Source organism: Anticarsia gemmatalis, chromosome 21 (assembly GCF_050436995.1).
Source record: "Anticarsia gemmatalis isolate Benzon Research Colony breed Stoneville strain chromosome 21, ilAntGemm2 primary, whole genome shotgun sequence".
NCBI lineage: Eukaryota > Metazoa > Arthropoda > Insecta > Lepidoptera > Erebidae > Anticarsia > Anticarsia gemmatalis.
This window is the reverse complement of record NC_134765.1, coordinates 1,527,520-1,542,606: the sequence shown is the minus strand read 5'-3', so window position 1 is coordinate 1,542,606 and position 15,087 is coordinate 1,527,520. Positions and strand designations below refer to the sequence as shown.

Genomic DNA, 15,087 nt, shown 5'->3' with positions numbered 1-15,087 from the left:
ATTAGTGTTATTTCTTCAATAAACAAGCAAAACCACGCCCCAACACCTAGCAAGCCCTCATTCTCGCCACAAACAGAATTCCTCTGTATTTTCTAATGTTTTTCCGGTAGTGTCCGAGACAATGTTGTTAGTTCTCCTTTGACAATTTGTTTTGATGTCCCACTTTGACGCCCGCCTTTGTCTCACATAATTGAGTATAGTAACCTTTTATATGTAATGTTGCATTAATTCCTATTTAGTTTTGTGGGCGTTGCTGACGTAATACGTGTGGGTAGTGGTCGAAGGGTCATAGTTTGGTGAAGACAATTTTGGCTGTTTTGTTTGACTGATTGGAGGCTTGTATTAAAAACTCAATACTTTCTGATCATTAGTAGTGGAGAAACTAGATAGTTGATGTCCGGGGGCCACCTGAGCTCGGGGATCCCGATGCGACGCACTGCCCACCTATACCGTACTTACTGGTCCTCTTATAGACACATTTATTTGAAAAATCTTGTTAAACTTATCTTACTTTCGTTAGTCGCCGTAACAATATTAGGTACTGGAATTTTACTCATACTTTTTTATCAAGTTGTTCTGCGAGCCAGCGCATAAGTCCAGTCAATCTAAAATCCATTTTTTATTCCAGGACGATGGTATAACAGAGATACTGAAAGACACAAGTCTATCGTCTCGCGAGGAGTGCGCGCGCGCCGCAGCCGTGATTCGCTGGGTGGTGCAACAAGCTTGCGCATGCGCGTGCGGCGGCGCGCAGCTCACAAGAGACCTGCTAGTGCTCGGCGTGCCCAGGGCTCATGCCGCCGCGCTGGCTGATGCCGTGGACAGCTACCGGCCGGAGCATGTGGCTAATGTTGAGGCTAATGGATTTATGAGTATGTTTTTTTTCTAATGATGGTTTGGGATAAGTTTGTTCTATTAATTTAGTACTAAGAGAGTGTGTCGATCAGAGATCAGTTTTTCAACGCACAATTTGAAAAACTGATCCTATGTTCGGATCTTATTTATAGTTTAGAGTATAGATTTATAGATAACTCAAACTTTTCATTAAGTACACATTGTATGGGACTCATGTGAATTTATTTAATTCGCATTTTTTTTAAGTAAGTAGGTAAGTACTCATAGGTAGTATTTTTTTTATTTAAAGATTTCTACAAGCATACATTCATTGCTACACAATTATTGCAAGAAATCTGGTTGAACCCATTCAGCTAAGCTTGAAAGTAGGTACCTACCTTTCTATGTGCGCTTGGAGATGTCACATCGACGAAGGTATAACTAAAAATGTAAACTCTATGCACAGACGTAGATGTGAGCCACAAATATTCGCTACAGCCAAGACATTCAAAGCGAAAGAAACTAATTGCGAAAAAAAATGTGTTAACAGCTAAGATAAGGTATTCGTAGACAGAACCGTAATTTCGTCCCTAATGAACAAGTCTTCGGTAGTATAGTGGTCAGTATCCCCGCCTGTCACGCGGGAGACCGGGGTTCGATTCCCCGCCGGAGAGATTCTTTTTGGATTTTTTTGTACCGTTACATGTAATCTTAGCTGCCTTAGATTGTTTTCTGTACAATATTCGGTATAATAAAGGCGTGAATTTTTCTTCACAACATTTTTTTTCCATATTTACCTGTCAATAGTGTAATAAGACATCTGGTAGGTTAGGTAGACTTGTCAGTAAAGTAAATAGCCTTCAAGTACAGATATACTTCAAGCAAGTAAATACTAATGACATATCTACTAGATTCATAGGCTTTTAAAAATAATGTACTGTCCCTCTGCTGGGTAAGGGATCATCTATACTATATACTATAATATTATAAAGCTGAAGAGTTTGTTTGTTTGTTTGTTTGTTTGTTTGTTTGAACGCGCTAATCTTAGGAACTACTGGTCCGATTTGAAAAATTCTTTCACTGTTAGATAGCCCATTTATCGAGGAAGGCTATAGGCTATATATCATCACGCTACGACCATTAGGAGCGGAGTAGTAACGAAAAATGTTACAAAAACGGGAAAAATTATGACGTTACGCAAGCGAAGTTGCGCGGGTCAGCTAGTCCTTTATAAAGAGAAAAGTTACACTTAATAAAAAAACTTATAAATAAATGCCTTTATTCTTCCAGTAAACAAGCTCACAGACGTATCAGCAACTCCTGGACCAGCAGGGACAGTGGACACTTTCACGCTAACAATGCACAGCGATGACGTGTTCACGGGCGAGCACAAAAAACGGGACCTCATTATAGACAAGTCGCAAGCTAGCGTGCTTCTTGAAGAATTGAAGAAGGCTTATAAAAAGATGGAGGAGCTTGATGAACAATAGTTTTATATTTTTTGAGGATAATGCAGTTTCAAATCTATATTTTTTGCATTTCATTAGGCATAGAAGTCAAGACAACGCTTGAGATCATACGAGCCAAAGAGCCAATGTATTTGAAAATATTTTTCTTTTTTTAATGGCATATTAATACTCATGAGTACCTACTTTCCAACTTCCATGGTTAATGCTCGGTGAATAGTTATTTTTACAATAAAGGCAAAGAAGAAATATGCGGCTTTAATTTTGAAAATGTATGTGTGTTATATTATCTTAAGTTTTTTCGTACATTCCATTTTTTATATTTATTAGAAATTTTCACATTATCTTGTATCCTACCTACTTACTTAACATAAAAAAAGAAATTATTAATATAGATAAAATACTAGATACCTATAACTTTATTATCATTTTAGGTAGATTAGGTGCAGAAGCATATTATTACGCTAGGGTATTCATTTTAATTGTCTAATTATTTTGTAAAAGATAAACATAACGTGCCAACTTGTTTAAATTATTTAGAGCACATTAATAAAAGTAATTATATAAACTTAGAACAAAGTGTCTGTGTTTAATTTATTTCCTAATCTTCTAATAACTGCTTAGTTACTTTACAGCTGCGGTAATGTTAGTATGTAGTAAGTACACAATACTTGTACATGCGGCCTTATACCAGAATCGTCACCCTTACTTTGCTACAATAATAGTTAATGAAATGATGAAGGTCACACAGTACAAAAAATGAAATAAGTCGCATTATTTTGAAAACATCCACTCTAAAAAGACTTTTAACGACAAGCTTATTTTTCGTATAGCCAATAATACCTATTATATTAAATCTAATTTATTATATGGCAATCTGTTGTTACGGTACAGATTAAAAAGAAACAATTAAATGTCAAATCGCTTTGTTTACCATTGAGGTTGATCGTAATTCGTACAATACAAAATAAAATAACTTCTTGCGTAAACTATCGACGAAGAATCAATTATAGAATGTATGGTGTTTAACAATTATTCTATCTTTGTTGTTAAAGTGTGATTATAAAGTTTTGCAATGAAGCAAGAGTTCAAAAGTCACGAACTTATCACAAGATCAGCTGCAGGTAGATAGTAAATAAAATAGCGCATTTTAATTTTCGTGATAACTTAATCATTGGATCTTTATTTCAAAGAGATTAAGGTAAGAAGGAGTTTGTTATTTATGTGAGAATAATATTATTATTTCAGCTAAACAATTTAGCGCCAAAAATACATAAGCAAAACATAACCTCAACGCAACTTTATTACTGTTCTTACTTGTACTTTCTGATCTTCTTTACAGATGCATATTTTGTGTACAATCTGCAGTGATCTTATAAATCAAGCTGAGAACATTTATGTGACCAAATGCGGGCATATATTCCATCATCATTGTCTGGTACAATGGACAGAAAGGTAGGATTATAATTTAAAAGCAAAGCTTTGTGGTCTGACTGACTGGCTTAATAGACTTTCTAGCAATGAAACCTCTTTTTTGTATAACTCTTTTACTGTTTTATTTAAGGCTTGTTTCCTTATAATAATAGCCTGCAACTACATCTGTTCCCTTATAGAGAATCCATTTCAATCATCTAAAAATATCTCAAGTTTCTGCTGAATCCTTTTGCTGTCAAAAACAACTACATCATAATAATAACTCCTTTAAAAATTTGTAATTGTGTGTGTTATTCATTATTAGCTCTACTTAGTTGACAGTTTAACTATGGCATAGAGTACTTGACTATAGTATCCTCAGCAAATTAGACTATTGCATCATAGTTCATGGTAAAACAAATAAACATATCTCATATTTCTCTACCTTCTTTCAGATCAAAAACCTGCCCGCAATGCAGAAACAAAGTGACAGACAAGTGTATGTTCCGTATGTTCCCGACTGTATCCAACGAGAACAGTGGGGAAGATGCGGCCACACTACAGTCAAGACTTGACAACGCACAGCTGGAGCTGCGGCAACAACGAGCCAAGTTTAAGGAGAAAGATGATAAGATTGCTACTATGACTGCTGATTTGAAAAAACAAGAGTATGTATGATTTCCAATTCAGTTGTTATTTAATGTTCAAACTCATTATCCAGTTATAACATCCATGGAAGGTGGAGATTATGAATGGGTTTATATGTAGTCCATCACTGTGCCACTATAATTCATATTTTTTAGGATTTTTAGGCAATATTTATCAAATAACAGAACCAACTCGAAGCAATTACTGCACTTGTTCAGTTTTGCTGCTTGGAGAGTTCAGTCTATATAGTTTACTACCAGGCAGCATCAAAATGATATAGTCATATAATATATATTATTATGTACATGGGTAGGCAGAATCAGAGAATGCCACTTTGAACAATCCTTATGAACTTCCCTCACTTCATTCACATACATACATTTTGTCATACAGAACAGTCTGTTATTAATTACTTTTATTCACTTTTCATTTACAGAGACATCACAAGCAGTTATGAGAAGCGTCTAATCAGTTATGAGTCTAAAGTGACAGCACTCAGAGAACAGCTGATGTATGCAAACATACAGAACAAAGAAACACAGAAGTATAAAGATGAAAATGAAAGTTTGAAGAAAAATATGCAAACATTGATTGGGTAAATATTGTTATTGCCCTTGTTAATAAAGGAACTAATTTATCCAGCTGCTAAACTGTAGCATAAAGCATGGGCATAACATTTGGATGTTATGTTGTGTGAATCAAAACAATTGCCAAATACAGTGGACCACTATTTCTTTGGTAGTCAACTTATAAACCATATTTTTAGTACAAGTAAATCTACTCTTGAAGACAATATAATGAATATAATTTGCGTTTCATAGGGTGAACTAAGTATGTATAATATACTGTTTCAGATTACAGAAAGTGTTGAACGCTACTACTGATGATGTTGAACAGATGCTGCAAGGATATTCAGACTTGAAGACCATTGCTACTTTTGCTACTGCACTGAAAAGGTATGTATCATAAAGCATTTTGATAAAGACTCTAGCATTCTAGCCTTTGGGATGTCATGGGACAAAAACATTTTGTATTTTCCATATTTGTTCAAAATTCAAACTTTAGCCCTACTGCATAAAAGGTAATTATTTCTGGTACAAATAGTTTATAACTCTCCTTTTTGTTCAGGGCACTCTGTGAATCAGAATCTAAGAAGAAAGAATGGCGGGACAGACTACACATGGCCAAACAACAAATTGCGTTGGGCAAGAAGAATGAAGCTGATTTACAGAATAAAGTCAAGTAAGTAATTCACATGCTCCCACAGAACTTAAAATTGCCTCATCAAAATTTTATGTAAATAGACTATTATATTTACTTATAAAAAGATACATCTGATAAAAAAAAACTGTTATAAATAATGCTTTACGAACTTAATTACAAACCTTATAACAAAATCCTCCAGAAAACTCTGCCCAGTAAATTAGTCTTTATACACAAACAAGTATCCTTTAATGTTAATTGCTTGTTTAATCTTTTTATTATCGTTTTCAGGCAACTAGAATCAGACTTACTAGAAAGTGAATCCACTATTGAGTCATTGAGAGCCGAGTTGAAATCGTTAACATCATCAGCACAGACGAAACTAGAGGCCAAAGCGAGCGAGCCTATAGAAATAGTCACCACACCAAAACGTGATGTGGCGCCTGTAATGACAGTCACAGCAGAAATCAATCAGGAAACACCTACATCCAATGTTACCAATACCAGCTTTGTAAGTATTTTATTAACATACAAACATACATAAAATCACGCCTTTATCGCATAGGACACCAAAGTAGGTAGAGAACAAAGAAATCTCTGAACTCTGCTTACTTCATTAATTTGCTTTTAAACTGCATTGCATATAAATATATATTTTTCGACACATGGACTTCTAAGGCTTAATGCTTAACCCTCTCTTATCCCAAGAGGTAAACCAGTGCGAAAGGGCGCTAGTAAATAAATTTTGACGTTAACAACAAATACTTTGTAGCTTCAGTGGTGCTGTAGAGCTGTTGACTTATAATATTTTTTTCCAGAATACAATGGTGAATAACATTGAGAATTCCGACTCGCCGTATTTGAACCTGAAACAAGGAGGCCTGTTATGTTTAACGGCGTTACAGCGTGCACCACTTAGAGTACCTAACACAGCTAAGGTACTTTAATCATTTCTCTTCATTGACCTTCTTCAATAATAATATAATTAATAACTTGAGACATTTTTAACTCTATTAAAAATATCGATAGAATTTAAGAATAGAATAGTAAGAACAGGATAACTACATACAAATCAAAAGTTTGAAGAAGCATGCATCAAAATAATCCCATTCACAATACCTTAAATTTTTTCTTGTCTGTATCTATTTCAAAAATGTTTTCTGCTAGATATCTTCTAAACTTATAAAAATAATCAACATAGTCGTAAATATTACAGAAATCTCGAACATAAATCATAACTACGTATTTACTAACATTTTGGTCTTTAATTCCAGCCCTCAGAACAACTACTGCTGAACTCAATAAAGAACGCCACTAAGAAGAGAATGGAAGCTCAAAAGCCTACCAGTATCTTTCACCGTAAAGAGCCTATGAAAATAGACTCTTTCGACATAAAGACTCCTTTAGACATTTCCTACGACGGCATGGGAGGCCATTCGAAACTTGACACATTTCCCGTGCCTAAGAAAAGCCCTATTAAAAGTTGTATACCTAAGTTATCGGCTAAACATAAGTTGAAACGACCTAATCCGGCCGGCAATCATGATATTGAGCAAATGTTGAAAAAGTTACGAGAACAATGATATTAACTGTGTAATTTTTGTTAGGGAATTTTGTTTATAGGTGCCTAAATTTCTATGACTTTTGTGAAGGTTTATGTGTAGTAATGTATGAACTGTTTACGAAATCGTGATTATTGCTAAAGTGTTGCTTTTCTATTGGCGCCCGTTACTTGAGTTTTGTACTGAATCAGTCATATAAAATAATTTGTTCTTAATTTTTGTTTTATCTGTATTACTTCTGTGTATTCCCACCGGTATTAAATACGCAGTTTGCTCAATACTCAAAATATTTAGATTTTATTTTTATTAATCTACAAGTTCGGGTATCAAAATCTTTATATAAGTGTTACCAGATAATCACAAACCTCAAACAAGTCTATACTTTGATGTTAATGTGTTCTTGTTCTGTGAACGGAACTTGTTTGTAATAATTATAATTATTCATATCTCAATTGCTAACATAACGTAGATATTTAAGAAAAATAAAGACTGTTTTTTTTAATAAATTAATGTAATGATTATTTTTTGCGTTTGATTTTTCCAATAGATATCGAATGAAGAATGCCGCGCCGTGGTTCGACAGTGTCAACATGCTCAAAAAATAATGTTCCACCCAATGTTTGCTAAAGCTTTTAAAGCTGTGTTTAAGCAGCATACACATCGTTAAATAGCTACTGTAAACATAAACTTAAGTATCGTAGAAAGTAGCGCAACGAAAACTAAAACTGGCAAGTCATCAAATCATCAGTTTACAAACAAAACAAGTGTTTCCGTCATGTGGGTACTTTGCCAAAAAAGTCTTGAATAGCCAGAGCAAAAAATATTTGTCGGTAATTCCATTTAGAAATTATTATTTAAATGTTTTTTTGTGTACAAGGACGATACGCCTTCTAAAAATGACAATTAATTATTTCTAACACTAAACAAGCCTGTGATTGATGCTATTCATTAATAATAATTATGTTTTTATTGTAGAATAAATTATTTGATTGAAGCCAACCAAACATCTGCCACTTATAATTTTACTTGTTAATATTTAGGTAGTGTCCACTTTACCAATATTTACCTCTACTTAGATAGGTAAATTAATTTCAATAAAATATTGATGACATTGTAAACAGATCCATTCGACAACAAAACGAACGCAGTCGTTGTTGACATTTTGTTTGACAGCTTGTGATTGTGCGTGTCGCTCGTCTTGCCGATTTTATTTATAAAATATCACATTTTGTCTATTAATAAACCAACAGATTACTTTTAGAACAACATTTAGATACAGCAGGGGCGCTCCAAGGTGCAGTGTTTATAACACAAGCGCGTAATTATATGTGAAACGCACCGCGAATTATTTGTGTGCCGAAAAGATGTTTTCATTTGAAATAACAAAGTTTACGTGCGAAAATGTGGTTTAAAATAAGTGTGGCAAGTGTTCGTACGCTTGAAATAACCGTATCATATATCAGTGATCTATACAAATCAGTGTATTGATAAGATATTGTGTATGTGTTGAACGTCTGATTAGAATTTTGGGGGCGATAATATTGAGAGAAAGAGGCGATAATGTGTAGTACAATGAAGTTGTGGGAGTTTTAGTGGATAGATTGGTGGTTAAGTGTTGGTTTTGAAGTGTATAGTGGGTGTAAATAAGTGAAAATGCCAGGTAAAATTAAAGTGAAGGTGTTGGCGGGCCGTAACCTGCCGGTGATGGACCGGGCCAGTGATACGACGGATGCGTTTGTTGAGATCAAGTTCGGTAGTGTCACACACAAGACTGATGTGTGCAGGAAGTCTCTAAACCCTCACTGGAACAGCACTGAATGGTATAGGTTTGAGGTAAGCAGATAGTTAACACTTTAAACATTTTTAATAGTCACTAACAGCCCCTATTATTCATCAAAAAATATGGCAAAATTAATAGTAATATTAATTAATATAGAATTACTATAGTATAATTTACTAACATTAATATAGATAGGTACCTTAACAAATTAAAGGTTCTCTCTAAATATTCCTCTTTATTATGCCAAAGTTCTGTTGGTAGTAATAAACAGTTTTTATTTCTGTGTTGTTCAAAATAAACAAGTTAAACCCTCATAAATATCAACTGTAAAGTGCTACTAACATGTGCTAAATTATGAGTATCATTTGTGTCTAAATATACTGCTTTGTTTGTGTTCTAAAAACATTTTATGTGGTAAATTTAACTTGGTATGACAATGTGATGAATCTTTATTGCAGGAATTGTTATTTTCAAAACAAAACTCTTTTATTTTCTATTATGTAGGGGTTTAAATTATTTAAAGTTCATTATCCTTTAGATCATAAAGAATACTATTGATTAATTGAAAACCTTAGTAGTATATCTATGCTTTCAGCAACTGTTTTCTTTATAGATAGGTATATTATTTTATCTAGTTTCACATTAACCTTTGACTTTTGCTGAGCCAGTATCTACCTAGATGTTTTAAAATATATTGCACTAGTGGACTTGTATGGCTCTGCTCACATTACCTGTGTTTTGTGTACTCACTAGAACACTATAAACAAAGTCATGCACAGGTGGCTGGTTTCAATGATACTAGCTACCATAGCTGAATATCAGACGGGAGGATATTATTTACATAAGTAGAGTTGTATTCTAGTTTGACTCAGGTATTTAACTATCTTGTGTGTAACAGATAGACAGATAGATTTTTCACACTTATAATATGAGTATGGTATAAAATTTGAGGAAAAGAGGAGCAGATGCTATTAAATGACTGAAAATAGATTTTAGTAATGACAGGAAACTGTTGATGAGATAAGTTTTACAGCCCATCAGATTAGTAGTTATTAGTACTACCCTGTGTATGCCAATTTGGCAATAATTTTAGTTCTATGCTCTGTTTTAGTTATACCTACGAAAATAGAGATAATTTTAAATGCAGTCTGCAAGACAGAGGATAGGTGAGGTTGAGTTTAGGTATAGTCTAGGGAGAGTCTAGTTCTAGGGAGAGGGTAGACTACACCTGATTCTGATTTCAAAGAAAAATCCTTTATAATATTTGCTAAATAGTCTAGCTAGTAGATATGTATGTGAGGGTTAATATCCAATGTATACAACTTCTACATAGGCTCAGAGTTTCAGAGGCTCTGCAAATATTAAGATATCTGCATAAATAGGAACATAATCAGGTACAAAATCAGTTGGGGCCACAGCCTACCGCCAAAATGAGGCAAGCAACTTATTATTTCAACGTTCACAATTATTTGTTACAAAATACTATACCAATCCACCTGTTTCATAGCATGAAATAGAAATTTACAACCCATAATAAGAATCCAATGGATTTGTTTTTTAAGCTTTCTTTGTCTAAACACAGAAAATATAATAATATACATCTAGTTAAAGAGCCAAGAACTATTTTCATACTCTCTAACAAAAGAATTTTCCTAACACTTCATTTGAATTAAGTGACATTAATTAACCGCCCATTAATCAGTAATGACCTTCAAACATAATTTATAAGCAATAAAAAAGTCACAGAATGAAATATTACTGAATACTTAGCATACTTCAATTAATCTCTTATTTAAAGAATGTTCCAATTATCTAGCGCGCACTTACACTACGCGTTTCCTCATAAACAAGACTGTAGGATTGGTTTCGCTTGCTTTTCATGAAAGAAAAAAAAAGAATTGAGAACCTCGTCAACCTCGGTATCTCGACCTAACTACGAGGTCCCAGGTCAGACAGTGCTCTTGGTATTTTTCTAATTTAGGCCCAGAGTTTGGTAACGTGCCCGCTATATGGCAGTAGGTTCGCCCCCAATTACGTGGTACTTGTTAATGGCGAATCGCGGGTGTGTTTACACCTCTGCCTACAACTTACTTACGAGTATAATAGGCATTATACTATGTTTGTATGAACTAAAACAAAAGTTTTGTGTCTCGTATACCCTCTACAACCTGCGATAGCCGTTCTCGTCACGGAATTTTCTGTCCGAAAAGTTTTGCTACTGTCAGAGGTAGTGAACAGCGCTGTTTTTCCGAATAGTTTAGTTACGTTTAAAGTATGTAGGTAGATTTAGGTACCTAGCTCTAGCTAAAATTCTTGTTCATTAGACTTAGGGTAGCAGAGGTACAAGTAACTGCTACCTAATTGCATTGAAACATTGTAAAGAAAATATTCATAGGAAAATAGGAACGAAAGTCTAAGAGCATATGCAGATTTTGACGGGATGCAAAGTCCCTTATGCAAAGTGCCTAGTGTGAAAGTCATTTGGGCCAACCTCTCATATTTTGCGCAGAGATCTAACCAATTCGACAGTAATGGCTCAATAAAAACAACAAGAAACACCTGCTGCAAATTTTCCAGCCAGAGTTTTGAGCTTATTGTGCACTCATACAAAAACAGTCTCATTAAATCCTATTAATATATAAATGCGAAAGTTTGTGGTAATGTATCATGTATGTATGGATGTTTGTTACTCTTTCACGCAAATACTACTGAACCGATTAAGATGAAATTTGGTATATTGATGGCTGAAGACCCAGAATAACACATAAGATTATCCCGGAGTTCCCGAGGGATTGGGATTTACACAGGAAGGGTTTCTACGCGGACCAAGTCGCGGGCGGCCTCTAGTTTTATAATAATAAAGATGAAAAGTGTTAGTACATTTGGCTCCGTGGACTATGACGTAATGAGATGGCATGACATGTGCCACAGCCAGTATTTTCGTACGATGTCTGGCGACCGTCTGCTTACATATTTGTTTGTATTTCCACAATGTGCTATGATTCAATATTGATTTGGACATACGCCAAATATAATTTGATTATTTCGATAGTATTTGCGCAGTTTTATACAATAATATTTTGTGTGATATGCGAATTGCGTGTTATTTGCGCTACGCTATGTTGAAGCAATCCTTCAAAGTATTAGGATAAAAATACTTTTATATTCTATGTACTTGTAAATACCAACCTTGTTTGTGGTATTCGTACAAAGCGTAAACGTCCTTGCATAGTATCTCAAAGACTTTCAGCAAAAATAAATTTCAGCTCGAAACTCTGTCAAAACTTTTAAAAAAGTCCTGCAGATCAAGATTGGTACCTATTTGAGAAGCTTTTGTCTTTAAAAGGCGGAGCACACTGCCCCGCTCGCTTATCCTTATTTTTATTAGAAAGAATAAAACCGAGCTTCAGTGAAAGTGAGGCCAAACTTTTCCTCAGTTGAAGCTAAACCTAAATAAGCTATAGGACGGCATAAGCACAAAGAACTCGTCACACAGAATTTCGCACATAAATATTGTGTGGTCCAATATTTACATTTATCTAATAACTGTTGAGTTGCAACGCGGTCACGTTGCCAACAATCTCAGAAGCGCGACACGTGTCGATGTGGGCGGAATTCCACTAAAGTTTGCTAAAACGTGAGACTGAAACTTTTCACACGATCATCGCAAAAAATTATATTGTTTACCATCTTTTTGAAGGACGCGTTGTCTCATAAAGAAGGTGAAATTATTTTTGCACCTGTTCCTGACGTCATACTGTGTCGTGTGATATCTCCGCTGCACATAAGTCCGGTTCTCGAACCTAATTACGACCTACGTATTGATTGAGCTTTGATATCACTGTTCATCGTCCGGTAAATGCTGTAAATCTAGACTAGTTTTCAACCCAGTGTAAAATTTTGTCGATCTGCCCAAAAGCCTAAAGTTATATGAATGGCTCATCGAGTACCATATATTTAATTTATTTCAGCATATTATAACAAACTCTTTATCGTATATTATCTATTGCCACACTTATACACCTACTCTTTTTTATGTCTGCCAAGCCCAAAGGTTGACTGGGAGAGAATGCCGTCTAGCATTAAGACCACGAAATATATAATAGACAGCGTTTGAGACCAGCTATAATATGTCAACTGAAGCACGGAGACTTTTAGGTCAATTACCACTAACCGTAAACCAATGTATGGAGTGCCGCCAAAGGTTGCTTAACTCACTGAACGTTTACCAACAGGTGAGCAAAACTGGCTATTAGCATCTCGGACTATGTCAATACATAATTATATATAATATTTAATAATAAAAAAGTGTGTCGGTACACCTAATATATTAACATAGATATGCGGGAATGAAGTTGAAGTTTGTTTATGCAAGCTAATCTCGAGAACTACTTCACGGATTAAAAAAACAATAGTCAAAGCAAACTTCTTATGAAAAAATGGCGCTTTGACAAAATTTTCTTCTTCTAATGAACATTTTCTACTAAGATATTAAAATCTGGAACATCTGGAAATCAAATTAAAACACTTTAATCGTAAATATCACGCAACAAAGTTGCAGACACCAGCTCGTATTAAAGTATATCCTTATACCATACCATTTAGCTCTACACGATGCAATCCAACTGCATCTAATTATACGACCTGGCACCAAATACCCCGGGTCGAAAAGGACGTCCAGCGTTAATTCTATTAATCACCAAATCCATTAACTTGTGAAAACTTGGCGCTCAAACTATTTACTCAGTAGAAATAGCGTTAACACCGGCTCCACACGTTGGCCCCAACGCTATTCGTCCAACGTGTGGATCTAGAAAAAGGCATTGGTCTCAACGTTGGGGCGAGCGTTGGTAGCTGGTCGGCTCGTGTCGGTTTCATCAAAGGAATCTGCGCCAAAGCTCGCGATCTGACGGGACAGAACTAGTTTATTAGCCAAGGTGTGCACGCCTCACCGAGTTTGCAGTCCAACGTTGGGGCCAACGTGTGGAGCCGGCGTTAATGTTTTGTTTTGACTGTTTGTTGATACTACACCATCAATCGGTCATTCTCCATCGGTAGGCGGTCAATCAAACTGTTTGAAACTACTAATATTAGTTTATTGAACTGAGCTGTATATCACTGAGTTTTATGGGTATTGTAGTTTTTATGGTTGCGGTAAATTACTGGTTTATGTTACGGCTTACTAGAATTACGCGCTGTCGTTTTGTAGGATCAATAAAAAATGTTGAAATTAAATGTAAAATATCTTTTATATATATAGAGTATATTAAGATAGGGTATAATTGGCGACCTTATCAATGGCACAAAGGTAATATCTTCCAGTCTTTGCAAAACTACAAGTTTTATTCGATACGGTTCCAGAAAGCTTATAAATCTGTATTGCTTTATACCTTGCATGCTTCGTTTATATCTACAAATACCATTCGTGATTAGCGTGGTGCGCAAGCCAGCCAAAATATTATTAGCCATTCCTTTTTTCCGAGCCATTATTATCTGAATGCTCTTCTCACAATATGAAAGTCCTCAAACTGTCGCGTACAAACTAGCCAAGTTGGCAGATTACACTCAACAGTTGTAAATTATTATTCAGATTTCATACAAGATGTATTGATGCGAATGAGGCTAGGGAAGTTTGTAAAGATCGTACCAAGTGACGTTCGTTGGTCTTTTATGTATGTATTTATTCAGGTTTCCTCACGATGTTTTCCTTCATCGTTCCGTCTTCTGTAAGCCACAAAATAATAATGTTCGTGTATGTTACTATTACTGTAGCCAGATTACCGGGATCGTCCCGTAATTTTTCGTGTGGTCCCGTGTCCAGTAATTTTACTTTGTTGTTCCAAAATTACTAGATTTTTTACAAAGTTACGCTACTACGTACAGAGATTTCTAGGAAATTATCAGCCTGGATCTGGCAACCCTAGTTATAATGCTCATGTATGTACTATGTAATACAGTCACGTCTGTTACACATTGTCATGACATTGTTTTGTGTGTTGAGCATCTAATTACAATATGTCTATTGTCGTCTGTGTATATAGTCTGTAGCGCTGTCGTGAAATGTGCATGAAAAGATGAACGTATATGACGTTTTTACTTTCGCATTTTATAACTGGTCTACCTTTTATCAATGTCAGTACCTATCTAAGGTTGCTTAACTCTGATCTCTGATGATATTTTT

At 35.0% G+C, this 15,087-nt stretch overlaps 3 protein-coding genes and 1 non-coding gene across 6 annotated transcripts in view; all 4 read left to right on the top strand.

Annotated features, from left to right (window-relative positions):
* The window catches only part of dod ((peptidyl-prolyl cis/trans isomerase) NIMA-interacting 1 dodo), a 47,248-nt gene extending 44,375 nt beyond the window's left edge, over positions 1–2,873 (top strand). The window contains exons 4-5 of the mRNA XM_076128401.1: positions 629–872; positions 2,125–2,873. Of these exons, the coding sequence (XP_075984516.1) occupies positions 629–872; positions 2,125–2,324 (444 nt within the window). The 3' untranslated portion in view covers positions 2,325–2,873. The remainder of the gene's footprint in view (positions 1–628; positions 873–2,124) is intronic.
* TRNAD-GUC (transfer RNA aspartic acid (anticodon GUC)) lies at positions 1,437–1,508 on the top strand. Its single transcript has one exon. It is a non-coding gene; the product is annotated as a tRNA-Asp (tRNA).
* A 341-nt stretch (positions 2,874–3,214) lies between the features above and the next one.
* Positions 3,215–7,641, top strand: LOC142982107 (uncharacterized). The gene is made up of 9 exons (XM_076128447.1): positions 3,215–3,501; positions 3,643–3,755; positions 4,169–4,381; positions 4,798–4,956; positions 5,216–5,317; positions 5,490–5,603; positions 5,856–6,075; positions 6,383–6,502; positions 6,839–7,641. Exons 2-9 carry the CDS (start codon positions 3,643–3,645, stop codon positions 7,145–7,147), a joined length of 1,350 nt encoding a protein of 449 aa, XP_075984562.1. The 5' UTR covers positions 3,215–3,501; the 3' UTR covers positions 7,148–7,641.
* Positions 7,642–8,304: 663 nt separating this feature from the next.
* The window catches only part of LOC142982022 (C2 domain-containing protein 5), a 28,135-nt gene continuing 21,352 nt past the window's right edge, over positions 8,305–15,087 (top strand). For all 3 annotated transcript variants that reach the window (XM_076128281.1, XM_076128280.1, XM_076128279.1), the window contains exon 1: positions 8,305–8,959. In XM_076128281.1, the coding sequence (XP_075984396.1) occupies positions 8,780–8,959 (180 nt within the window). In that variant the 5' untranslated portion in view covers positions 8,305–8,779. The remainder of the gene's footprint in view (positions 8,960–15,087) is intronic.